At 39.5% G+C, this 26,535-nt stretch overlaps 2 protein-coding genes across 16 annotated transcripts in view; both read left to right on the top strand.

The window, feature by feature from the left end:
• The first annotated feature begins 2,232 nt into the window (after positions 1–2,232).
• xpnpep3 (X-prolyl aminopeptidase 3, mitochondrial) lies at positions 2,233–16,530 on the top strand. Its single transcript, XM_042729092.1, has 10 exons — positions 2,233–2,552; positions 3,035–3,157; positions 3,997–4,410; positions 4,493–4,677; positions 4,877–4,939; positions 6,556–6,669; positions 7,655–7,740; positions 7,838–8,021; positions 13,376–13,496; positions 15,732–16,530. The coding sequence occupies exons 1-10, from the start codon at positions 2,483–2,485 to the stop codon at positions 15,902–15,904; spliced, it is 1,533 nt and encodes a 510-aa protein (XP_042585026.1). The 5' UTR covers positions 2,233–2,482; the 3' UTR covers positions 15,905–16,530.
• Positions 16,531–17,864: 1,334 nt separating this feature from the next.
• The window catches only part of LOC109082495 (histone acetyltransferase p300-like), a 33,876-nt gene continuing 25,205 nt past the window's right edge, over positions 17,865–26,535 (top strand). For 10 of the 15 annotated variants that reach the window (XM_042729055.1, XM_042729004.1, XM_042729046.1 and 7 more), the window contains exons 1-5: positions 17,865–19,988; positions 21,930–22,513; positions 25,146–25,307; positions 25,890–26,130; positions 26,231–26,344. In XM_042729055.1, coding sequence (XP_042584989.1) covers positions 19,895–19,988; positions 21,930–22,513; positions 25,146–25,307; positions 25,890–26,130; positions 26,231–26,344 — 1,195 coding nt within the window. In that variant the 5' untranslated portion in view covers positions 17,865–19,894. The remainder of the gene's footprint in view (positions 19,989–21,929; positions 22,514–25,145; positions 25,308–25,889; positions 26,131–26,230; positions 26,345–26,535) is intronic. The other 5 variants (XM_042729081.1, XM_042729086.1, XM_042729030.1 and 2 more) reach the window with 2 other exon arrangements.

The raw sequence follows: 26,535 nt of genomic DNA, 5'->3' as shown, positions 1-26,535 counted from the left end.
CAAGAGTCTGCGCAGATTTGTTTGGAGCCAGAGTCTGCGCAGTAGAGATTTATTTGGAGCCAGAGTCTGCGCAGATTTGTTTGAAGCCAGAGTCTGAACAGTAGAGATTCGTTTGGAGCCAGAGTCTGCGCAGTAGAGATTCGTTTGGAGCCAGAGTCTGCGCAGTAGAGATTTGTTTGGAGCCAGAATCTGCGGAGTAGAGATTCGTTTGGAGCCAGAGTCTGCACAGTAGAGATTCGCTTAGAGCCAGAGTCTGCGCAGATTTATTTGGAGCCAGAGTCTGTGCAGATTCATCTGGAGCCAGAGTCTGCGCAGTAGAGATTCGTTTGGAGCCAGAGTCTGCGAGATTCGTTTGGAGCCAGAGTCTGCGCAGTAGAGATTCGTTTGGAGCCAGAGTCTGCACAGTAGAGATTCGTTTGGAGCCAGAGTCTGCACAGATTTATTTAGAGCCAGAGTCTGTGCAGATTTATTTAGAGCCAGAGTCTGTGCAGATTCATCTGGAGCCAGAGTCTGTGCAGATTCATCTGGAGCCAGAGTCTGCGCAGTAGAGATTCGTTTGGAGCCAGAGTCTGTGCAGTAGAGGTTAGTTTGGAGCCAGAGTCTGCGCAGTAGAGGTTCATTTGGAGCCAGAGTCTGCGCAGTAGAGGTTCGTTTGGAGCCAGAGTCTGCGCAGTAGAGATTCGTTTGGAGCCAGAGTCTGTGCAGTAGAGATTCGTTTGGAGCCAGAGTCTGCGCAGTAGAGATTCATTTGGAGCCAGAGTCTGCGCAGTAGAAATTTGTTTGGAGCCAGAGTCTGCGCAGTAGAGATTCGTTTAGAGCCAGAGTCTGCGCAGATTTATTTGGAGCCAGAGTCTGCGCAGATTCGTTTGGAGCCAGAGTCTGCCCAGTAGAGATTTGTTTGGAGCCAGAGTCTGTTCAGTAGAGATTCATTTGGAGCCAGAGTCTGTGTAGTAGAGATTCGTTTGGAGCCAGAGTCTGTTCAGTAGAGATTCGTTTGGAGCCAGAGTCTGTCAAGTAGAGATTCGTTTGGAGCCAGAGTCTGTGTAGTAGAGATTCATTTGGAGTCAGAGTCTGTGCAGTAGAGATCCGTTTGGAGCCAGAGTCTTCGCAGTACAGATTCATCTGGAGCCAGAGTCTTCGCAGTAGAGATCCGTTTGGAGCCAGAGTCTTCGCAGTACAGATTCATCTGGAGCCAGAGTCTTCGCAGTAGAGATTCGTTTGGAGCCAGTAGAGATTCGTTTGGAGCCAGAGTCTGCGCAGATTTGTACGGTGGTGGATTATTTGGGGTAGGGGTTTGTTTGGTGGCAGAGTCTGCGCAGTAGAGATTCGTTTGGAGCCATAGTCTGCACAGTAGAGATTCGTTTGGAGCCAGAGTCTGCGCAGATTTGTTTGGAGCCAGAGTCTGCGCAGATTTGTTTGGAGCCAGAGTCTGCGCAGTAGAGATTCGTTTGGAGCCAGAGTCTGCGCAGTAGAAATTTGTTTGGAGCCAGAGTCTGCGCAGTAGTGTTGTGCGGTGGAACCGCAGAATCAAACTCCCACCCAAACTCTTTTTTAAAATATTTAAAATGACCAAACTAGTTTACCACAATGTGTGGTCATGATATTTAGTTTAATATGCCACGAGAAACAACTCTAAAATGTCAGAAACGTTCCTGCCATTTTAAATCAGCTAACTAGATCGATTGCAGACAGACTCGATTAATTAGAGTAGGCTATCATTAGTTTTGTCTTCCTAATTATTATTTTATACCCATAAAAAGAATTAGTAATTGCCAGATAACGATCACCTCCCTTTTCTCGTCATGGCTAACGTTAGGCGTGTTATCTTATCTAATAACATTTATTAGATACCAAAAAATCTCAGTGATCCATCAGATCCTGTAGGTCGGTTAGTACAGTTTACTGCTTAACAACTCATTTTATCGGTGTGACATAACAGAAATCGAAAATTAATAGTTGGTTATATCTTCAATCTCCTCTCGAAGCTCTGAAATTTGTATTGGAAGTGTAATTTAGTTTTTTATTTTGACTTATTCGTTTACATAGAGAGGGCGGGGTTTATGAATGTACTGCAGCCAGCCACCAGGGTGCGATCAAAGAGCCCGCAGCTAAAAAAAAGAAAAAAGAAAGAAGAAAATAAAGGTCCTCCATCATTCAGAGTCGCAGATTGTAGCTGTCATAACAGAGCTGTCCAATCAGAGCGCTGGAGTCGCTCTCAGGCCACCAATAGGAGGCGGGAGCTCAGGGTCTTACATGGGAGTGACACTGTCACCTTCCACGCGATCATGCTCACAGCTGTATGAGTTAAGAGGGAACGCTTACGTGTGCTTTATTCCTTCAGAATGTTACCTTTAGGTTAACAATCCGAAATCATTTCGGTTTATGTATTTTTAATTGAACACGTTTGTTCGAACTTATTCTGCCTCATGCTGAGAGTTGGCGGATCAGTGCAGCTGGTCAGGAATCTCGCGTGCTTGCGACAATGTTGCCCTCCAGCAGCGGTGTACTGAGAGCCGCCGTCCAGCGCGTGACTCGCGCTCACTGGAGTCCAGGTAAGGCATTATAGTTATACTCACTTGTTAGCGGATCTGGCTTTCAGTGCAGTGTATTAATTTAACTCATAGCTGAGTACTTGAGTCAGGAAGCTTGCTGCTGCTGATGTGTGTAAAGAAAAGCGTTGTACTAGGATGCACAAGCTGTTTCTTTTTCCATATCAAAAACCAGGATTAATATGATGTTTATGATTAGGCATTGATGAATAAATTTGCATGGGAAATTACCATTCACCACCCTGACCTCATCATAGCATGTATCAGTTAACATTAAATAACATTACATTTTACATAACATTATTATATAAAAATATATTAAAATAGAAAAGTTATTTCACAATTTGTGTTTTATGAGATTACTGTTTTTACTGTATTTTTGATCAAATAAATGACCTCAAAGTTTTGAACAGTAGTGTACATCAAATTGCGGAAGTAAAATGAGTTGCAAATACAGTTAACTGTAGCTGTGGTTTGTTTTACAGGGTCTGTGTGGTGTCCGTGCAGGAATGTGTCCGTGAAAACTGGAGGATGGAAAACCAAGAAAGTTCCTCAGAGATACCTGGGACAGCCAAGCCCATACACACACCCTCACCTCATCGGATATGGTGAGAGAGAACAAGATTAGTCTCCTTTTCAGTTCTTAGACATAAAATCCAATGTATATTCTTGGTCTTATTGCGAACAATTGATTGTGCACAAGACAAAAAAAATGTGTTTGTAATATTTAACTAAAATGTAACGGCTTGCTTCACCTCTGAAACAACTTTCATTTTTATCTGATGTTATTCAGGCCATGCAGGCTATTGGTTTATAGAGTAAAATAGCTATTTAGCCCTTGTTTTAGATAATACTGTTGTAGATAATAAAGCCTTTACAAATCTTTTTTGTTTTTGAAGTCTCTTATGCACACCAAGGCTGCATTTATTTGATCAAAAATACAGGAAAATTGTGTAATATTATTACAATTTAAAATAACTGTATTCTATTTTAATATATTTGACGATTAAATTTATTCCTGTGATCAAAGCTGAATTTTCAGCATCATTACTCCAGTCTTCAGTGTCACACGATCCTTCAGAAATCATTCTGATATGCTGATTTGATACTCAAGAAACATTTATTATTATCAATGTTGAAAGCAGTTGTGCTTCTTAATGTTTATGGAAATGATACATTTTTAAAGAATGATTTGATTAACAGAAAGTTCAAAAGACCAGCATTTATCAAAATAGAAATCTTTCGTAACATTATAAATATCTTTACTGTAACCTTTGAGCAATTTAATGTATTCTTACTGAATAAAAGTAACAAATTCTATCAAAAATAAATAAAATAAAAATTACTGATCCCAAACATTTGCACTGCAGTGTATATCACATTATGTAAAATAAAATGGGTTGCTCTGGGTTGTTTAATAATTTTTGCAAATGTCTTGGTCTCATAGGTGAGGTGACGCCAGGTCTCACCCAGACAGAGTTTGAGTTTCGGCGGCAGCGCTTGGCGTGTCTGATCGAGATGCAGGCGGAGCGGCTAACAGGTTCTGGAGCCTCTTCAAACTCCTCCCACATTGTCATCGTCCTATCGCATCCCATTCGCTACATGACCAATGACATCCCTTACCCGTTCCACCAGAACCAGGACTTCCTGTACCTGACAGGAATTATGGAGCCGGACAGCGCACTGGTGATGTACGGATCGGGTAAGCCGGACCAGGCCGTGTTATTTGTCCCACGGCGAGACCCGGCACGAGAGCTTTGGGACGGCCCTCGCTTGGGGAAAGATGGGGCAGCTGCTTTAAAGGGTCTAGAGTGGGTTCACAGCACAGAGGAGCTGGGTGTGGTGCTAAAAGCCTTGAAGGGTAAAAAAACGAACATACATTTACATTTACGTGTATCCAAGGTTTACATTTGCATCAGCATCTTAACTTTTTATTCTCTTAGGAGGAACTATATGGTATGACAGCTCTCAGCCTTGCCATCCGCGGTTACACCAGACTCATGTGTGCCCCCTATTGGAAGGAGGACAGCTGACGAAGTCTCTCCGACCCCTCACTCATTCCCTCAGAGCCATTAAGAGCCCAGCAGAGGTCGCTCTGATGAAGGAGGCAGGACGGATCACTGCCCAGGTAATGAATGTCATGTAATAATAGTACCATATGTTGTGGCAAATTACTTTAAATGAAGGTTTGGGTCATCTTGGGTGACTTCGCTAGGTTAAGGAAAGGAAGGTGTTTGTGTAAAGTCTGAGTGAATTGATCATTTCAGTTATAAGGGACTTGACGTAGGTCAAACGTGCATTGTATTGAGCCGAGTGTTTATCTTCAGGCATTTAAGAAGACGATGGCCATGTCAAGAGGAGACATTGATGAGGCAGTTCTCTATGCAAAGGTGAGCAGAGGGACTAAAATCATGCAAACACACATAAACAGTCCATTTAAACAAAAGATTTAGTGTTTTGCAACCTGTACCTTGTTGTATATTATATATTATTATACAGGGCTCGAAATTAAGAGGGGGGTGGCATCCCCCTGGTGGAAAAAAATGACAAAAATCATCCCCCCGTGAAACCACCATCCCCTTTAGATTAATAATGTTGTGTATTATGTAAAATTTATTGTGCAAATTAAATGTTAAAATTCTCTACATATGATAATTCACGAACTAAATAATGGGGATTGGCCAATCAGAACTCGTTTCTGTAACAAGCGGCCACAAGCTGAACCAAGTTTCTGTAATTTTTCATGCACAATGGTTCAAGCGCAACTTTTGATTTTCTTTAAAAAGAAGACAACAGAAGGTATGATTTATGCCTGATTATAATTTAAGACATTCCCCTGACAGAATGTCATTGTGCTGTATGTGTGACTGTGAGGGACTGAGAGACGATTGGAGAGCTGACGAGTATGTCACAGACTTTGCAAAAAACAAACAAAAACACATCTTGAGAGTCCAGAAGCGTTCACTGCTTGATGAAGCCTGTTGGAATACAATTAGAATGCCCTTATAATTCAAGCAATGAAAGAAAAAATACCCATGTATGAGTTTTTATGTTTTTATATCCATTGCACAAGCAGTGTACTTTTCTGAATATCACCACATAAATATTATAATTTTATACATCAGTGTAGAGCAACGCTGTTTCATTCCTTGAATTAATCTGTTTTTGAACGAATCATGTGAGCCAGTGATAAAACGGTCCATTCACTTGTTTAGTTTCTAATCGAATCAGCCGTTTTGAACAAATCGTTTGATGTGAATGATTCAATAAATCATTTATTAAAACAGGCATTTGCTGCGACCTACTGGTGGTTTTATTGTTATCTTTATTTATCCATGACAGGCCTAAACCAGACAAGGCGCCAGCACAAAAACACATTCAGCAAAATATTGTTTAATTAGCAGTATTGACCCAAATTTCTCCATTTCAGGCCCCAGAAGGAAAAAAAAGAAGCTTAAAAATAATAGTTTAATAAGGCTAATTTTTCAGTACATGAAAACCTTTTTAGACACATTTTGTAATCATTGTGTAAAATTAGCTAGGTTCTTCAGCAAGCATCCATTATAAAACACACGCTGTACATTAATTTTGACAACTACGTGAATATACTGACCTGCAATTGTAATTTAATAAAAATGTTAGTGGACAAATTAATTAGTTGGAGCCTGAAAAAGACAATCTAAGACTGCTAACAGTTGAAGAAACACTTGTGTATATATATTCTTATGTAGCAGAAAGTGACAGTTATTTTTAAGCCTTTCAGAAGTTTTTTGTAGCTCTGGGGTAGAATTACTATACAAGGTTGTCATTGTTTGGCTTTTGGCCAATGCAGAGGTAATGGACCGTCTAAGAACTGAAAGTGTACCACAGAATCAAAGTGACGTCAGCAGGCTCTCGGAGAGTCACATGTTAGTGTGTCCAGCCCACATGCTGACTAACATCTGTGCCTTCTTTCTTCCTTTCTCTTTCTTCTCTCCTCTGTTTGCCATTTTGCTCTTCCGTACAGTTTGATTTTGAATGCCGTGCTCATGGCGCGAACTTCCTCGCATATCCTCCCGTGGTTGCTGGTGGAAACCGAGCCAACACACTTCATTACATCAATAATAATCAAATAGTGAAGGTAAAGTACAAACGCACTCATAATCACTACTGGGCCATTTTTTCTAAGAGTGGGAGTCTAGAAAAGATTCAGTAGGAAACTGTAATTCTGTAGTCTGTTTATACTCCGGTTTGTAAGCAGCATGTATATGAAAACTTTGTTTGCTAGTGATGCACTAAAATTTTAGCACCCAAAAATTTGAAGCTGATTTTTCAATAATTTCGGCACAAATAGTTCTGGAGGCCCAAAATCATTGACTGAAACCATGACGTGTAATTAGCATTTTTACTGTCAGTGTCTATTTCAGCTCTGTTAGCGCTCTTTAATGTGACGTGACCGATCGCTTTAGTCACAACTGATCTTCTCTTTACTACTAGTTATAACACCAAATAAACACGAATGAACATCAGAAGGCATGTTGAAAGAACGGTACAGCTTGCTGAAATGTATCATGCCTCATGTAATCACTTAATCAGTGTTTCATAATAAACCAGCTTGTAAACAATATTTACCCTTTAGGAGCCATTCAATAACCATAAACATGTTAGAAACTCTAGAGAGGAACATTTTGCTAACTATATGCACTGTTTTACATATTTATAAGATTTTTTCTTAACCTTTTGACTATATTATTTAAAATTATTTTTTTTCTATTAAAGCCACCATTTAAATGTTTATATTTTGACAACAATAGTAGAGTAGAAACATAATTGTTATTAAAACGGCAACATAAAAACTGACTTGCGTCCCTCAGGATTTATTTGAGTGTTGATTTATTAAATACATTTGATATATTTTTTTATATTAATATCAGTATCGATATTAATATCGGTTTTAGTGTTTTGGTAAAAAATTAATTTTGGTGCATCACTATTGTGTCTGTGTTGAGTTTTTACAAGGCAGATGTACAGTATACACAATGTCATAGGACTGGGTGATCTAGACAAAAATATCACAATATTTGAATATTGCTTTTTTTTTTTTAATGCTTTCTTATTTTTCTCAGGATGGAGAAATGGTCTTGTTGGATGGTGGCTGTGAATATTTTGGTTATGTGAGCGACATCACACGCACTTGGCCGGTGAATGGAAAGTAAGTCTGTTTTCAACAGATCTCTCATTGTCTCATAATGTAGCTTTAATTTTGTGCTATTAGTAAGTGATCAGTCAGCTCCGTGTGCCGTGTCCAGGTTCAGTCCTGCTCAGAGAGAGCTGTATGAGGCCGTGTTGGAGGTGCAGTTGTCCTGTCTGTCTCAGTGCAATCCTGGCGTCAGTCTGGACTACATATACTCCACCATGCTCACGCTGTTGGCCCGGCAGCTCAAAGAGCTCGGGATCGTCCCGCAAGGCACGAGTGATACAGACACACTGAAGGTACTCCGTTTTAAAAGCTAGCTGTTTAAGGAAGTGGTTCCCAAACTTTTTGCAGCGTGCACCTCTTTCTAGTGTTTGACACATGTCGAGCACCCCTACCACCGTACTCCAGTTAAACATCACATTTTTAACTGCAATATAAGTATAAATACAAAGTATTCACTGTATTCAGGGCTTGACAGTAACTCTTTTGCTCACCAGCCACTGTGGCTAGTGGTTTTCCAAAATTACTACCCACTCAGCATTTTCACTGGCCACAACATTGTTGCTGGAAAATTACATTTTATATGACTAAAGTTACTGCATATTAAAATTTATTTGAATTGATTTCCAGGTCCTTTTTTTTTGCCTATAAAAAGGGCATTTCCTCCTAGTCTTATTAAAATACATGTGTCATCTTTCATATCAAATTCTTACATTTTATTAATAATTTCACTTAATGTAATAAGACTCTGTAGGGCTATTACCAATCAAATGAAATCAGTATTAACAAAACCAATTTTTCCACTGCCGGAGAAACAGACGCAGCTGAAGTGGAATTTAGATGCATTTACACAGACAATTTAATGAAGATGAAATGTAACATGAATGCATTTACACTGCAAAATTACAATAATGCTGTGACCGTGGTGTTTTACATCAGGTTTTTTTTTTTTTTTTTTTTTTACAAATATGAAATGTTACTTTTAAATTTGAAAGTAACCCGCCAGCAGCAAGTGAATGTCTTAATGAGTGAGTCATTGAGGCATTCAAACGATTCGTTCAGACGGCTGATTCATTCAAGAATGAAGCAAGCGCCTGTCTTTATGAATGGAACACTGAATCATTGACTCAAATTATTAATTCAAAATTGTGAATCAGTCAGTAACAAAACACCACTGTGTGTTGCTCAGAGATGCGCAACAGTTCTGCTAATAAGTTTGCTTGGAACTATTTTCATTAAACAAATCGAGCAAAAACATTGACATTATTGTACTAAAACGTATGCCCTATGTCACTTAATATTAACTCCTCATTTGAAGTACTACTCGTTTTTTGTTTAAAATCAGTGACGAACTTACATTCGTACTGATTTTCAGGGAAAACTGCACTCTCTAAAGCCCGAGACACACTGCACGATTTTCGGCTGTCCCAGATGAAAGACTGGCATCGTGAAACAATCGTGGCGATATCTGTGATCGTGGCTCCTAATCGGTGGTCCTATGTCGTACAGTGAGAGAGGTTCAAAGATGGCTGTTGTCACAGTCTTGCGACCAAAGATAGCCTACGATAATTTTCTGGCAGTGTCAGAAATTCAGCATGATCATCGCACAATGTGTTTGCAGTTACAACCCATGTTTACAGACCAACCAGTAAAAATGCGACATGAAATCAACGTGACATGGTGCTAAAACATAAAACTGCTTACCTCAAGCTCTTATTCATTCCTCTTTCGCCGCTCCCACTTTTTCAGCACACATAAAAACTACAACTGTCAAAGTGTGTTTCAATATGCTCTTTTTGTTTACCACTAACACATGCTAATGACGTTTTATTCTTCTATAGAAACGTGCGTCGTAGCCTACAAGTCAATAGGTGTCATCATCATACAGTCTACATGCATGTCGTACCCAAGTTTATCAGATCCATGTCGCACAGTGTGACCAGCTATGATCTTATAGGATTGCTAAAATCTTGCAGTGTGTAGAAGGCTAAAGTCTTGTCATGTTAATTAATTAGGTTAGGCCAGGGGTCTCCAACCCTGCTCCTGGAGAGCTACTGTCCTGCAGATTTCAGCTCCAACCCCAACCAAACACACCTGAAGCAGCTAATCAAGGTGTTCAGGGCTACTTGATAATTACAGACAGGTGTGTTGGAGCAGGGTTGGAACTGAAGTCTGCAGGACGGTAGCTCTCCAGGAGCAGGGTTGGAGATCCCTGGGTTAGGCTATATGTAATAAATACAAAAACTAAATTTTTCTGTGTGCAGTTGTGTTAATTTGTTTAGAGTTCTCCATGAGATTGTCTCATGTGAGTCTCAACAGCCACGACCTTGTTACTATTGATTATCCATTATGAATTGCCGTTTACACCAAGTGTAATAGAACAGAAATTTTGGTTCTTATCCCTAATTCGATGTTTAAATTAGATTAGAAAAGTTGTCCGGTCGGCCAAATAAAGTTCTCTTTCACTTGCCTCTTCAAAAAATGCAGACAGATCATCAAAAGCATTCCCCCGCGGACCCCTGCTGGTCTGTATGTACACCCCAGTTTGGGAACCGCAGGTTTGAGGAAATTGTTAATCCAAAAATTAAACAACTGATGTTATTTACTCAATATATCAAATATATATTACCGTTTAAAAGTTTGGAGTCGGTAAGATTTTATTTGTATTTTTTTTGGAAAGAAATGAATACTTTTATTTAGCACGGATGCATTTTATTGATCAAAAATGACAGTTTTTATAAAGTAGACATTTATAATGTTACGAAGAAAGTGTTTTGTTGCATAATTCCAAATAAATAGATTATGATCCACAAATAAATTTAAAGAAATCTTCAAAAAAATTTACATATTGACAAATAAATAGAAAGAGATCCTCAAACAAACATTGATTAAATTCTATTATTTTTATTCTACAAACACAACTTTGCCTGGCGTACATTTGTGAATCGCGTCCTGTGCATTTGTAGATCACTGCACGCATTTGTGGATTTTGAAACATTTCTAGCATCAGGACGCTGACAAATCCTCAAATAGGTAGACGCCACCCTCCATCTACACAAGCCAGTCAGATAACAGCTACATTTTGCTGACCAATCGTAGCACATTCTCGCTATAGCCAATCAAGTTTTGCTTTACAATCAGGGTGAGATCAGATTCATTTATTTGCACTCCTGTAAGAACTGCATTCTATGGAAACTTCGTTCAAATTGAGCTGAAGTGCTGTTTGTGTGGTTAAAAAAAACCCTGTTTGGCTTCTTTATTTTTCCATCAGGATCAGTGAATGAGGATAAACTCAGGATTATACACAACTTATGATCATTCACAGATCCTGAGCATCCTCGAAATCATTATAATCAGCCATACAGTCTATACTGGACGAGGCGCGGCACGATGAAGCACAAATGATTCAAACATCTGCTTTGATGCGTCCAGTTGCAGTTTACAGCACTGCGTGACATTGTAAGTGGACCATGTAAATAAAAACCTGGGATAGCCTACTGTTAAGTTACTTTTACAATCAAAACTAGTAAGTCTGATTCATATGAAATATTGTTTGTGTGATCAAGGGTTTTCAACCAATAAATATCTCTTGTTTTACATTTATATGCACTTGATTTCAACACACCTGCAACACATTTAATGACAATGGCAATAACTTTGTTATACTTTTAATAAATGTCTGAAAATATTATGTATAATGCTTTATACATCATTAGATCCACATTGCTGCTCATGTACTTCATTTAAACAGCTTGACTGAAAAAATGGAAAACGCTGTTAAGTTGGCTGTTGTGTGACTAATTTAACCTATTACACAAACCTGATGTTTATCATGAGGTTGAATCCAGTTATTGACCATTTTGTTTCCATCTTGAATAACATGACTCTTCCAGTATATCCAGTATAGCATTGTTCCCATAGCCATGATTTAAAGTGCTGTTTCTCTGGCATTTTCAAAGGCACGTAAAATATAACACTGTGGCTTGGCTTGATACACAGTCTAATGGTCTAACGAAATCCAATTTTAGACATCTTTTATTGTACCAATTTTGCAGCCCTTATATTTCCTTATTTGAGCCAATGCAGATGAATGAAGTTATTTCAGGACGAGACCACCCTGATTTTAAAGCAAAATGTGATTGGCTATTGCTAGAACGTGCTACGATTGGTCAGCAATATGTGGTTGTTATCAGATTGGCTTGACAGACGGTGGGTGGAGTCCACGCATTTATTTATTGTCAGCGTCTTGATGCTAGAAATGTTTCAGAATCCACAAATGCGTGCAGCGATCTGCAAAAGCACAGAAAGCCATTCACAAATGAACAGGAAGCAATCTGCAAAGGAATGCCAGGCAAAGTTGTGTTTGAAACATAAAGATATTTGTGATTGTGTTTGCGTCTCATTTTATTTATTTGTGAATTCAATTCATGTTTGTGAAACTCTAATGCCCGTTTTCACAGACAAGGCTTAAACCTAGTCCCAGACTAACATGCATTTTTGAGCCATCTTAACTAAAAGCAACCTGCACTGGCATATCTAAAGCAAAAAACTGTTTTTTTTTTTTTTTTTTTTTTTTTTCCTAAGGCACATTTATAAAAAATAAAATAAAACTACTTAAATGTCCCAATTTAACTAAGGCTTAATGCTGGTTTAATCTAAGCCCTGTCTGTGAACCCAGTCCTAAGATTTACTTGTAGATCATAATGTATTTATTTGGAAAAAAGCAACAAAAATATCGCCATAGTTTTTACTGTACTTTTAATCAAATAAATGCAGCCTTGGTGAGCATAAGAGACTTCTTTCAGTAACCTTTAAAAATCTCACCAACCTCAAACTTTTGAACAGTATTTCTTATTTTTATGTTGTTGTGTTTTAGAGATAAAACTTGGCAGAGAGAGTTTTGCTGTTCTAAACGTATTACAGTAACATTCAGCATGCTAAAACTTCCAAGATTCATCTTTATTCATCTTTCATTGCATCTTTAAATTCATTTAGTAAAGAACCACAGGAACACACATTTAAGCAGCACATTTCTAACGAATTTGCTGCCTTCAACAGTAGATTTGAAAAAATTAATATGGTCGTTTTGTGTAAGAAAAGAATAAATTTAGCCTGTTTATTCATTTAATATCTGGATTGGTCCGCACTTTTTTTTAATTTCTGTGTATACATAGAAGAAACAGACGCTCATTGCATTGTTCCAGTTTTTACATCATTAATGCCAAATGCAACTAATTCTTGCTTGTTTGTAATCGATTGCAATTCTCCAAGCATGAATATACTGTAAAATGTATCACTGGCTTGTCACACCAACCTGAGATTCTGCTTCACAGTGCTGAAACACCAAGAATTTGAAGCATTCTTTATTTATTTAATTGAACTTCCCTAAAGCTCTGTGGTTGGGAAATGACTCTAAGACTTTCTGCCCAATTTAAATGGCAAAGATCTGACCCACTTATAGCGTATGTAAAGTGCCACACTGCCAAAAAAGCACCATTTCACTTTCAATGCAGCGAGTTTATGAAGCCAGGTTCCTCACATGCAGGTTTTCATCTGTTTCACTCGCTGTAACATGCATTATAATCACATTACAGTTGTTTTTTCTCAATGGATGTCTGCCTGTCTCGTTCCCCCCCCCCCCCCCCCTTAGGCTGCTCGTCAGTTTTGCCCCCATCATGTGGGTCACTACCTGGGCATGGATGTTCATGACACTCCTGAGCTGTCCCGTTCACAACCGCTGCAGCCTGGCATGGTGATCACAATAGAGCCAGGTAAAGATCACTTTTATTCAAAAAATAAATTAAGTTCCATCTCATGCTTTTGTGATTGAGTTGTAGGTTGCTTCTCATGGACTTTACAATATGAACAGCGCCTCTAACCTAAATGTATCCGTCCACAATAAAAATTAACCATTTAATATTGTCCATTCTATTCTTTTCATTTTATTCTCTGGTATCGGATGTGGCTTTTTCCTTGCATAGAGTAACCTTCACCCCCCAAAACAACAACAGACTGATGAGATTCTAGAAAATGTTGGACTTGAAAGTATGGCGACTTGCAAGAAATGCAGGTGTACTCAATACTCCAGCAACCGTTTTGTAATTTCCACAGTTCATTGAGCAGCACAATCATTTTCCACTGTGCTAAAAATGAGGGAAGTTTCTTGAGTAGCAAATTTGAACATTGGAAAGATTTCTTAATAACAAGGTCGAGGTAACAGTGTTTGTTTACTGTATAATGGCTGCTGAAAATTATGCTTTGCCATCACAAATTAAAATAAATAATCATTTAAAGATAAAAATAGAAAGCCATTCTCTCTTGTGTTGTTATTCTCATCTGAAACTGTTAAAGCATTGTTGTTAATTAAAATAAAGCTGAAATAAAACAAATATTAGATAAATAGATAAGCACTGAACGTACTAAAACTAAATAATAATAATAAAACGAAATAATAATAATAAAAAAACTAATAAAAATGACAAAACAAAATTACTAAAACTGAAAATACTTTGAATTAGCTGTTATATATTTAAAACTATAATAGTATATAAAATATTAAAGGGGTCATTATGGTGTTGCTAAAAAGAACATTATTTTGTGTATTTGGTGTTTTGCAATGTGTTTATGTGGTTTAAGGTTCAAAAAACACATTATTTTCCACATACTGTACATTATTATTGCTCCTTTATGCCCCACCTTTCTGAAACGTGTTTTTTTTTTTACAAAGCTCATCGTTCTGAAAAGCGAGGTGTGCTCTGATTGGCCAGCTGTCCAGTGCGTTGTGATTGGCCGAATACTTCAAGCGTGTGATGGAAATGTTAAAGGGGTGGTTGATTGCGATTTTAACTTTTTTAATGTTAGTTAGTGTGTAATGTTGCAGTTTGCGCATAAACAATATCTGCAAAGTTGCAGGGCTGAAAGTTCAATGCAAACGGAGATATAGTCTTTTAAAATTCTGGCAGTTTAATGTTTAAAATTATGGCTGTTTAGTGACTAAAAAGTGCTTCTTGCTTGTTCCGTTGTGTGTTAAATGATGATAAACCCCGCCCCCGGGAACACACAACAAAGGGGGCGAGGCCATGTTGTGCTGCTTTAGAGAAGCAATAAAGAGGAAGAGAAAACTAGGGGTGCACGTAAAAAACTGTACATATATGAATCGTGATTCTGTCTTCTAATGGATTCACAAGTTTCAAATCCTTTACATATGAAAATGTACTTACAGACTGTGAGTCCGAAGCACCAGACTGTCTTGCAAAGTTGGAATTACCCCACTTTATAGAAACTGACACCGGCATTGTAGGCTATTCTCACAGGAAACAATCCTCATCCTCCGCAAAATGCGCTGCACATCATCTGAATATTTGGGTTGAACTGTTCTGGAACAGTGTTGTAAATACAACTTAACCACTGATTTCTAGTCGTGTCCTCTTTTGGAGGTCTGACAAAGACACTGATTGTACATGCTATGTTGATTGTATGGGTTAGGGTTAGAGTGGTATGCATCATTATAATCACAGGAATCTCAGCTTTCCAAAGATATGTGTTATGTTTAGCTTTTGCTTTTTCTTCAGTTTTAATATGTCACGAAGTTAGCCCTCAAAAAACACGCTGTGGAACGATAACTTAGTCAGTCAAAAAAATACATTGGCTGGACTAGCTGAACTAAAATCGTAATGAGACGTAAGTCATCTGAATGCATGTTGGAACACACTCCACCGGGCACTTGATTTGCTGCTTACAATCAGAGCGATGTAGTCTTGTTTTGCACTTTGAGTCCCAATAGAGATGTTTTGAAACCTGCACTTGTTGGGGACATGCATACAGCACCATGTTAGAAAAATAATAATAATACTAACAAACCGCAGGCCTGTATCTTGAATGCACTGTAATTTTCACAGAACCGTGGCATACTGGTCAAAGTAACATTCAACTTCTCAGCACTTGAGCTGTACTGCAAAAAACAAAACGGAAGCTCTAAACTTTCATCTCTTGCTCCTTTCACGCAGGACTGTACATCAGTGAGGACGAAAGCTCATGTCCAGAGCGATTTCGGGGTCTTGGGGTGCGAATTGAGGATGACGTGGTGATCCGAGAACACGGGGGACCCCTCGTCCTATCTGCAGACACCCCAAAAACCATCGCTGAGGTGGAGAGTGCTTGCTCGCATGGAGAGGACTAAAAGAAGAGAGTAAAACATAGCAAGTCCTTCTAGAATGAGACTGTTTCTCCCATCTTTTAACACCTCCGCTGGGAGGGTTTTCTGTAATAGTCAACTCAGGAGGTCTGGATCTCACAGAACTACCTCCAGTCATGTATTAAATCTGAAGGATTAAGAGCTGGACGTGTTGGGACAGCGTGCAACGTCTCCCTGATAGCCAGTTGGGTTATGTTTTGTATTTGACATACACAACTACACTCTTAGAAAAAAGGTACAAAAACTGTCACCGGGGCGAAACCCTTTCAAAACGTACATTTGTACCTTATATACATACATATTAGTACCTAAAATGTACATTTCGGGACCTAAATGTACATATTTGTATTTTTTTTGAACAGGTACCACCCCAGTGACAGCTTTTTGTCTGAGTGTGTAAGATCTAGGATGAGGGTTTATTGGAGACTTCAAATGAGAAACAAACAGGTTACTATATGATTTAGCAAAGTTGAACAGTTTATGTTTGGGAGATAATTTATCTGTTTCACTGTGAGAGGCTCTGTATGTGTTTGATTGTGTTTGTCTGCTGAGGTTTTTATTGTCATAAATGTGTTTTTTTACTGTTGTCAGAATAAATGTCCGATTCTTGATTTTGTTGCTGTGTTTTGTAAGAGCAATGCATTTCTAAACCACATAATTAGTCACTGAACAGATTCTTTGCAAAAAATTAATTTTTCAATACATATTCTAAGTACATTTGAAACTTTTAATCACTCCGTAACCCACGAATGATCTGATGTAGTAAATAAGTTATACTAACATATACTAGATTTGCTTGGTTTTAAGTCACAGTGGTTTACTACTAGAAGTCTAAATAAATAGGTTAAGATTAATAGAAAAAATTGTTTAAAAGTCATTAAATTTATGCTGAATGAAGTCTAAAACTACAATTGAATAGCATTTTTCACAATACATACAGACACTAAAATAGTCCTCTAATGCCTCAGTAAGGTTGGGAATGACCAGGGGACAACAGAATTTATTTGTGTGATGGGCTGCTGTATTCTTTGTATGTCTATCCTAATAAAACTAAATATATATAAAAGCTAATTCAACATATTAATATACTACAACACTAAAACAACACACACTTAAGGTGTCCAAAAAACTAAAATTTTGAGACAAATGATCTCAGTTCAGATCACTTACAATTCGGCCATAAATGCTGTCTTGGAAAGCAACTTGATGTTTTGAGCTGAATTGACTCTGAACATGTTTATGCTGCCCAAACTGCTGCTACATCTTCAGTTCCCTTGGTTTTGAGACTGTCTCCTAGCTGAGATGATTTGTGGTTATGCTCGAGTTACACTGTTGCCAGTTGCTATCTAGCTACGGTTTTGAGCCGAGCAGACTCTTGATGCGCATACGACGTCCAGCAATGCCGTATAAATAGGTAGCTCACTAGGTTTTGGAGTTTCTTTATCTGAAATCCCTCTGAACATGTTTATGATGCCCAAAATGCTGCTACACAGTAAGTTCTATGGGTTCCCTGCTGGAAAAAAAAGACTGCTAAATCCAGTCTATGCTGATTTAAGCTGGGCATAGCAGGTCTCCCAGCCTGGTGTGGTCTTCCAGCTAATGAAGTGGTCAAACCATTCTGAAATGACCAGGCTGGAAGACCAGCCATCCAGCTAAGACTGGTTTCAGCAAGGTTTTGAGACCCAATCTCTCATCTGAGATGATGCCTAATGCAGTTATGGCAAAAACAAATCCTAGTAAAGCAAAGCTTCTGAGCTAAGCTGACTATGAACATGCCTATGATGTCCAAAAATACTCTCTAGTTTGGCAGTAGGATGTCCAAAAAGAAAAGCTGACTGCTTGTTCTTGACTCTATCACTATTGCACTTGGTTTCTCCGAGAAGACTGACTGTACCTCCAGCTAGCGAAGCAATATTTAGCACAGCAAGTCAGCAGGTGGGCATCATTTCACTACTGGTGACTCCATCATCTGATGATGCTGGACCGCGTCTCGCGCCCGCCCAGAACAGAAGCAACTCCGAGAGAGTGCGGAAACAGCGCTGTCCGGGAAATCCCGATCGCCATCTCCCCCTCCACCCCCCTGAACTAATGCAAGCGCACCTCCAGCCTTCCCTCCCCCCAGCCAGAGGAGTAGAAACAACAAGCCGCCATTTTGTTTGTGCCGAGAGAGTGAAGGAGGCAGGAGCGAGCGAAAAAAAGCCACTCGAGCGCCGACCACTGCGACTCCGAGCGCCGCCGGCTCCGTGCTCGCGGAACACAACCGGATCAAACACAGCTCGAGCGATTAGCGGAGGGAGATTATAGATTCTCCCGTGTGGGAATCAAAGAGCAGACTGGGTTTTCCTTTCTTTTACTGGTCTTGTTTTAAAACGAAGCGGAGAGGCGGAAGAGAGCAATACATTTAAATGAAGGGAAGCTCGTCAGGGGGAAAGGAAAATAACAGCGTCACGAAGTGGGAATATCTGTGAAATTGCATCGCCGGTTGCTGGCGGACGACAGCGAAAGTGGGAAAAATTGCTGGAACTGTGCAAGAGAAGGGAGAAATTTAAAAGGGATGACCGCGCAGGGGGGTTCACGGCATCACAAAGCCTATGAAGGGGGTTTGAGGACCCCCAGATTTTGGGGGGTGCAGCTGGCAATATCTCCCGGATCGGCAGATGCTTCAGCGCCGAAATATTACTGAAGCCCACCTCGGTTCGGTTCTGTTTTCTACCCACTGCTGTTCCTCTCGCGCTTTCTTAATGCTGCGCAAGGCTCTTCGTGCAGTGACGAATTATTCTTATTTCTTGATGTGTCAGTGCATTGAAATACACGCATATGCATTGACCAACTTCACTTGATTCCCGTTCTGTAGCTCCGTGCACAGCGGACTGCACGACAGCGAGACGAGATCCTGCACTTCAGACGAGCTGCCGATTGCGTAGATGTTCTGTCCATTAAACAGACACTTTTGAAATAATTTCTTTGCATTTTGCATGCACGAGCTGTGCGCAGTGCAGGGTGGTCTCTTGAGGCAATGGTCAGAGGTTTTCTGCAAACACTTTTAACTCGTGCAGTGGACACATTCACACAGAGGGCGCACGAGCCATATTCAGATGTGAATGCACAATAAACCATTTAACTTGTCACTTTGAAGTATTGTTGCAAAATACTAAGAGACGGACGCTGAGATATGCAACTTGTTTGGAATCATCTAAAGCAGCAGCTCGTACATGCAAACTGGTCATTTACAGTTCTTGGATGCACATTTATCGTGTTATTTATTCTGCAAAGAGCATGAAAGGAAACTTTTACATGCGTATGGTTGTTTAATTATTTTCCCACTTCCAAGTATTTATTTGTTCTCTCCATCCACCTTAATGAGTTTGGAGGAAATAAATACATTGATGAAGGAGATGCAAACATCTGTGTCGATTTCAAGGAGCATGATGGACTTTTAATCTTCTAAATAAAGTGATGCTGGCTGAGAATTGCACATGGTGAAATGCAAAGAGACATAATTCTGAATCTTAGTGTTTGCTCGTAAACATTGCATGAAGCCGCACCGGAGCGAGTTCGGTTTCTCGTACACAACGCCTTAAAAAAAAACCAACACTTAAGCTCGCCGCCGACAATGGCGGAAAAGACGGATGCAAGCAGCGAGGATAAATCTCGGGAAAATTGCTCAGTCGCCGAGGAGGCTACGTGAGTTTGCGGCGAGCTTGCATGACCGTCTGTCCCTCCCTTCACCTCCTCCATTCGGAAATATACTTTGAGGAACTAAAGACTAGAAAATCTTAAAAGGGAGCTTTAAAGGTGGACTGAACATTGAAGCATTGCATTGCATTGCATGTATCGTCCCATGAAAGGGAAACGGGAATCCGTCCGGAGCTCGTGAACGAGGAGAGATTTCATTTGCACATCGGCGCGCGCGACTGCACAGGAAGGGCTATCCTACGCGGGATATATGCTTTAACACTAAACCGGAGGAAAACTATGGCCGATAATGTGCTGGAATCCGGTCCACCTTCAGCTAAGAGGCCTAAATTGTCTTCCCCGGCTCTGTCGGTCTCCGCGAGCGATGGAAACGGTAAATAATAATGTTTCACGCGCTGCGGTGTGCGGCGAGGCGAGTCTCGCGCCTGCACACTAAGGCTGCTCTCGTGCATGTGTGTATATATATATTTAAACAAACAAAAAAAGACACTCGACGTGTGTTTTTAAGAGCTTTCTTTTGTTGTTTTTGCTTGGTTGCATCGTGCCCCAGTATTTAAATAACTTAGCAGGATAGCTAGCAGGCTAATTTGTTCCGTGTTTTCATTTGAAGTTGATGAGGTGTGTTACAATACTGTTTGTGCGTGGTCATCTGAGTGTGCAAAATAGTATGCAGTGTTTTTCCGGGTGTGCGTTACAGAAACTTTTCGCTTTGTTCGTCGTTGTGAGATGTCGAGAGCTGGGGTGGGTGTCAAAGGTTTATAAGGTGATGCATTTCGAGCTTGTCAGGAAAAGGAATACTCGACGGGAACATGTTATATATCACGTCCTTTTACTGACACACGGTTGGGCAGACTGCTTCTTTTCAAGTTGGTTTACGTGTAGTGCGTACTTAATAGTTGACAAACTAGTGCGAGAGCAAGTTTCTGATCAGCACGAAGTGGTAGATGCTACTTCAGTCGTCTGGTTTCTCTATATTTTAACTTGCTTAATGTGGTTTGCAGGTCTTACTGTTTGACCAGATGAAAAGTGTCCAAGATCCTTCTAAAACCAGCTTGACCGGTTAAGACCTGCTAACCTTTCTGAGCTGGTTTAAGCAGTTTTTTTTTGCAAGCAACGATGATAAAGAAGTGGAAGCCAGGTCATATTGTCTGAACTTTACTGGTCCTCCAGAACAGATACTGATATCAACATAACAGATGGTATAATTAAAGATTACCTTAAGATTCCCATAAACCAGGCATAAGATGGTTATTTTAATATTCATAATTTTTTTTTTAATTTTTAGAAATAAAGAAAGAAAGAAAAAGAAAAAACATGCCAAAAATTTTAAGCATTGGCTAAATGCTGTCACTTCTCATTTGTTTCTCTTAAAAATTTGCATGCACTTAAAAATATATATTTTAAAAATAAAATTAAATAAAAGTTAAGGGGGCGGCACTCTCACCTATGCACAAAAAGGGTTGTATGCAGACTTAAAAAAAAAAAAAAAAAAAAAAAGCCTAAATCACCATAATCTCAAATTCAAATCCAAATATTGTCTGATTAATTGTTTGGCTGATATTTTGATCTGTCACTAATGTGAAGACTGCACTCAAAAGCTTGCTTGCTTCATATTTAGAGTATTTAACATCTATTCGTTGTTGGTGTGTTGCTGTTATCAGGACCTGCCATTATGTAGGAAACCCCCCTCCCATTGTGTCCCACCGCTTGTCCATTGTTATGCCATGTGTTTTTTATTAGGATGAACCATTAGGACATGCACACCGGCTGTACTGCATACTGCTCTCCTGTGAGCCGATAATCTCAGTCTTTCTCTCATCACGGGAGCTGCAGTAAACGGTTTCACGAGATTCGTTCCGCCACGCTTTGGTCAATTTGTCTAGATTTCTTGCTGCAGAGTGATGGATCAACCCATGCATTGAGGAGGCCAACTAACCTCCCGATGTATTGAAATTACAGATGTGTTGTGCACTTCTTGTTTTAGTATTACTTTGTCTCATCAGATTAAATTAGTTCTAAAAGTTTTTATCTCCAGCAAACTTCAAAAACCTTATATAGTTTTTTAAATGGCTCTTTTATGGTGTTTCAACTTGTTATCCACCAAGGAAGCTGGCATGGCGTTAAAACACCAACCAACCAATTCAACCATTTAAAAACTTGGCAACTTGGGTAAAATATGGTTTATTTTGCTGTGGCTTTGCTGGACACGTCTCATTTTTTGGGCATACTATAATTATTCTCTGATGTATTTCATTATGACTGATTTTTCTGTGAGCAACAACCTGATTAAAGTCTCTTTTCCCTTTTCTTTTAGATTTTGGCTCTCTATTTGACCTGGAGCATGACCTCCCAGACGAGCTCATTAACTCCTCCGACCTGGGCCTTCCTAACGGGATGGACCCCAGCCAGTTACACACCAGTCTGGGTGGAGGAGGGATGTCGGGCCCTCTGGGCGGCTCGGGCCAGGACACAGCAGCCAAACACAAGCACCTGTCTGAGCTCCTCCGCCCTGGCGGCCCTCCATCCACCTCCACGGCTGCCGGCATCCCTGGTAATGTGTCCTCCTTGGGGATGATGGGAGGTCTGAGTGGCACCCCGGTTAATCAGGGACTGGGTGGCCCTCAACAGCAGCAGCCTGGGATGATGCCGCAGCCTGGCATGGTGACGGGACTGAACCGGGGCATGATGGGTGCCCAGAAAGGGAATGGACAGCCGCAGAGCATGATGGGAGGGCAGATGATGAATGGTGCACCTAGAATGGGCTACGCCAATGTGAACATGAATGCGGGCATGGTTGGTAACGGGAACATGCTGCCTGATGCTCTGCAGCAGCAGAACACAGGGCAGCAAACAGCACAGGTAGCAATGAGACCGCAGCAACCAGGAGCAGTGAACAAGGTAATGTGTGAACATATCAGTGTGTCAGTATAATATTTCTGCGTGTTTGTACAGTTTAAAATGCATTCATGCATCTAAACCAATGAACTGCATGCAAAATGGTTTTGCTTCAAGCTTTAAGGTTAACTTGAATTTATGTTTTAGATCTCATTATGCATCTATGAACTGATGTGTTTTGTGTGAAAGAATTATGTAGGCTACGTTTAAACGACACAATGTAGTCAAAAACAGAAAAGTTTTTGCGTTTTTAAAAAGTTTCACGTATACACGACAAGATTCTCAAAATGATTTGCGTTCACACACAACCGCGAAAACGGCCAAAAATGCTGTATTACGTATGCCTGTCCAGTAGTTGGTGCTGTCACCTTGTTAGTAAACAGTACCTGTAGGAAAGTGACGATTATATGTTGTATATGATGCGTCTCTGCTGTTGGTTGTAATATTGAAGTAAATCCACACTTTGCAGAAGAAGCGTTAGCAAACTCTTGAGCACCAACAACAGTGCCATGTACTCCGCCATTGTTGTGTATGTTTGTTCGCGCTTGCCTTTAAAATCGACACGTACTGCGCATGTCTACATATCTAACACGTACTACTCACGCGCATGACGTCACTGTTTTCAAAGATTCCCGTTTTGGGTGTTTACACGGAAACGATAACGGTGGCGTTTTCTAAAACTTGCACTTTTTAAACCTGTTTTCAAATATATGTGTGTTCAGTCCCCAAAACGCCGTTGTTGTGTAAACGAACAGGCAAAACGCAAAAAGTTTCCCGTTTTTGGCTGAAAACATTGTTGTGTAAACTGCCCCTTTCATCAAGGACTAAACTGAATTTAATATAATGTTATAAGAATTATATTTTGTCACCTTGGAATTACAAGGTTCTATCTGAAATTTTTGTCAAATTTGAGTTATTAACATATATTCTTATTCTGTAACAACTTATTTACATTGTGTTTTTGTGTGTGTGTGTACGTTGTGTAAATTTTGGGACTTTTTAATATAAACAAAATCAAAAAGATTCTATCTATATGGAATGCAAAAATGTTCAATATCTCATTTTTTTAGAATACAGGCAGAACCTTATAAGGTGTCGATTTAAAATAAATGCTGTTCTTTTGAACTTTGTTCAAGAATTCTGAAAAAAAGTATCACATTTCCTCAAAAATATTATGCAGTACAACCATTTTCAACATTTGTTATAATATGAAATGTTTTGTGAGCAGCATATCAGAATGATTTCTGAAGGATCATGTGATGCTGAAGACTGGAGTAATGATGCTGAAAATGATGATGAAAAACACTTATTTAATATTGTAATATTTCACAATATTACTGTTTTCACTGTATATGTGATCAAATAAATGCAACTTTGGTGAGCATAAGAAACTCAAACATATAAAAATCGTATCACTCCCCTTTTATCACCAACTTTTCAACAGTAGTGTGTATGTATAATTTATTATAGATATTATATTTAATTTTGATATAATTATTAATTACAATAAATATATATATTTTTTTATTAATTTAATATTATTTTAAACAAACATGAGTGTTGCTTTTCATTAGACAAATTGAAAAATTGACAAAGACCCAATGAAATAAATAAAGACCATTGGCATGTTTGAATTTTTCAAACAAATGAATGAATGAATTTATTTTTTACAAAAAGTGCAAGCCCTTTTAAGCCCTTCTGTCCCAACTTCCTGTTTCAACAGTTGTCAAACTATTTTATGGAGAGAACCAAAAGCACAATGAATGTTCTGATGCTGTCACACACCTATCAGTCCCGGTCCCACACTTTATGGTTAAGTTGCTTTAGAGAGAAGCTAATATTAGAAATTAAAGGTCAAACTAAAAGTTCTCAGGATTTATGACTTTTAAAGGCCACGTTTTCTTATTTTCAAACTTTATAAAACGACTCGTAGTGTTTATCATTGGTTGACTGGTTAAAAACTAAAATCTGACAATTCTGTTTTTCATCATCTGATTAAACTGATCTGATGACTTATCATTCTTATGATATCACTCTATTCCCCTCCTTTAAGAACACAACCTTTTGTTGCATTTTTGTCCAGTAAGACTGTTGTAGAAATCAGGTAGAGAAATAGACTATTCAGGATAGGTGAAAGAATAATGTTTGTTTGGTTTGAATAAGACATTCAGTGATGTGATTGTTCACACCAAAACTGACCTGAGTTTGAAAAACCTTCTCTACTCCCTCATACGAGGAACTGTGTGCACCATTTTGTTGATTCACGGGCGATTGCACAACCTGGACCGCAGGAAATGGGCAGAAAAAAGAGGGAATGACATTTTCTTTTTTTTGTTTTGCTGGATTCTTCTAGATTTTTAGCAGCTGTTTTGAGGTTTATTTTGCAGAATTGATACCACAGTGTCTGTGATATTAATACATAAGCGATGAGAGAATGTGAGAGTCAAACAGGCTGAATGATGGATGCTCATCAATTGATGTTCATTTTCTTGTTTTGCCGTTAACATTCTCTCAGTTTTTTCAAGCTCATCTTTGAAGTTTTATGATTCTGCTCAGGATGATGGATCATATTCTGTCATTACTAAAACTGATACACTAGCTCATTTAAATTTTTTGTTTTTTTGTTTTCTCTCAGATGGGAATGATGGGTGCTCCAGGACCCTACGGGGGTTCGTACGGTCAGTGCGGAGGACAGTCCCTTGGGCCTCAGCACCAAAACAAATCGGGTCAACCCAACAGCATTAACCAGTTCAACATGGACAAGAAACCCCAGCATGGGCAGAACATGGTCAGCATGGTGAGAGAACTATACGGAAATTGTCATAGTGAACCACATGCACACACATTCCCTGACCCTCTCTGACTGAAGGGAATTAATTCCTTCTGGCCTCCAGGAGCCTTCTGTTATCATTTCCCCTCAGAGCTCAGCCAGAGGTTCATCCCACAGACACAGAACCTGGTGATTGATTATTTTTGTGTAGTCACAAAATTTGTTACCCCAGATTTCTGCACAATGTAAAAGCCCATTTGTTATGAAATTCTACACATCAGTTACCCAATTTTCCTTTAGTTTTAATCTTGAAAGTGCTTTCAATAGTGATGCACTGCAATGAAAACTCGTCGCCTAAAGCTACTGGAAATTCTGGACTCACTGGACTGAAAGACAAAATCAAAAGTTTTTTTTTCTCCATTTAATGTGTATATAAACAATTACACCAACTTACTTAGATTAGTGTGACCTTATATCTTAAATAGTCAAAAAAGAATACATTTTAAGACACTGCTCTTTTGATCTAATCCTGATCTGATTTGGATCTAATCCTTAACCCTCTGCAGCACCAGGGTTACCAATGAAAACCGTCTTTCTGTCTGTCTCTAGCAGAGCTCAGGTGTGGTGGGTGGCGTATCGGGGCCAGGCGGGGCGGCGGCGCCCCCTGCAGCAGACCCAGAGAAGCATAAACTCATTCAGCAGCAGCTGGTGCTGTTACTTCATGCTCATAAGTGCCATCGCAGAGAGCAGGCCAACGGAGAGGTCCGCCAGTGCAGCCTGCCCCACTGCAGAACCATGAAGAACGTCCTTAATCACATGACACACTGTCAGGCCGGCAAATCCTGCCAGGGTGAGCGTTGCCACCTATTTATCTTCTTTCAATCATATTTTATTTTCCCACACATAAACAAGAAGATATGGCATCTTAAATGCTCGTGGTTCCTCTGCAGTGGCTCACTGCGCATCCTCCAGGCAGATCATCTCTCACTGGAAGAACTGCACGCGGCATGACTGTCCCGTCTGCCTGCCGCTTAAAAACGCCGGAGACAAACGAAACCAGCAGTGTGAGTTAATACCCCCAAATGCTACTCATCCACATGTCGTTCAAAATCTGTAAGACTTCTTTTCTGCTGTCCAACACAAGAAGATATTTAAAAGAATGTTTCAGCTGTTTTCACCAATTAAATGAAACGACACTGGATTCCATTGACTTTACTTATGACATTATAATTTTTTTATACAAAAGTAGTGCAAT

This window comes from Cyprinus carpio, chromosome A3 (assembly GCF_018340385.1).
Source record: "Cyprinus carpio isolate SPL01 chromosome A3, ASM1834038v1, whole genome shotgun sequence".
NCBI lineage: Eukaryota > Metazoa > Chordata > Actinopteri > Cypriniformes > Cyprinidae > Cyprinus > Cyprinus carpio.
Note: the sequence above shows the minus strand (reverse complement) of the source record. Positions and strands in the feature narration are given on the sequence as shown.

Excerpts from the sequence above, each read along its gene's own strand:
- xpnpep3 (XM_042729092.1), top strand. The coding sequence starts at position 2,483 with ATGTTGCCCTCCAGCAGCGGTGTACTGAGAGCCGCCGTCCAGCGCGTG. Across the intron at positions 3,158-3,996 it reads CCCTCACCTCATCGGATATG|GTGAGGTGACGCCAGGTCTC; the intron begins GTGAGAGAGAAC and ends TTGGTCTCATAG. Across the intron at positions 4,940-6,555 it reads AGGCAGTTCTCTATGCAAAG|TTTGATTTTGAATGCCGTGC; the intron begins GTGAGCAGAGGG and ends TCTTCCGTACAG.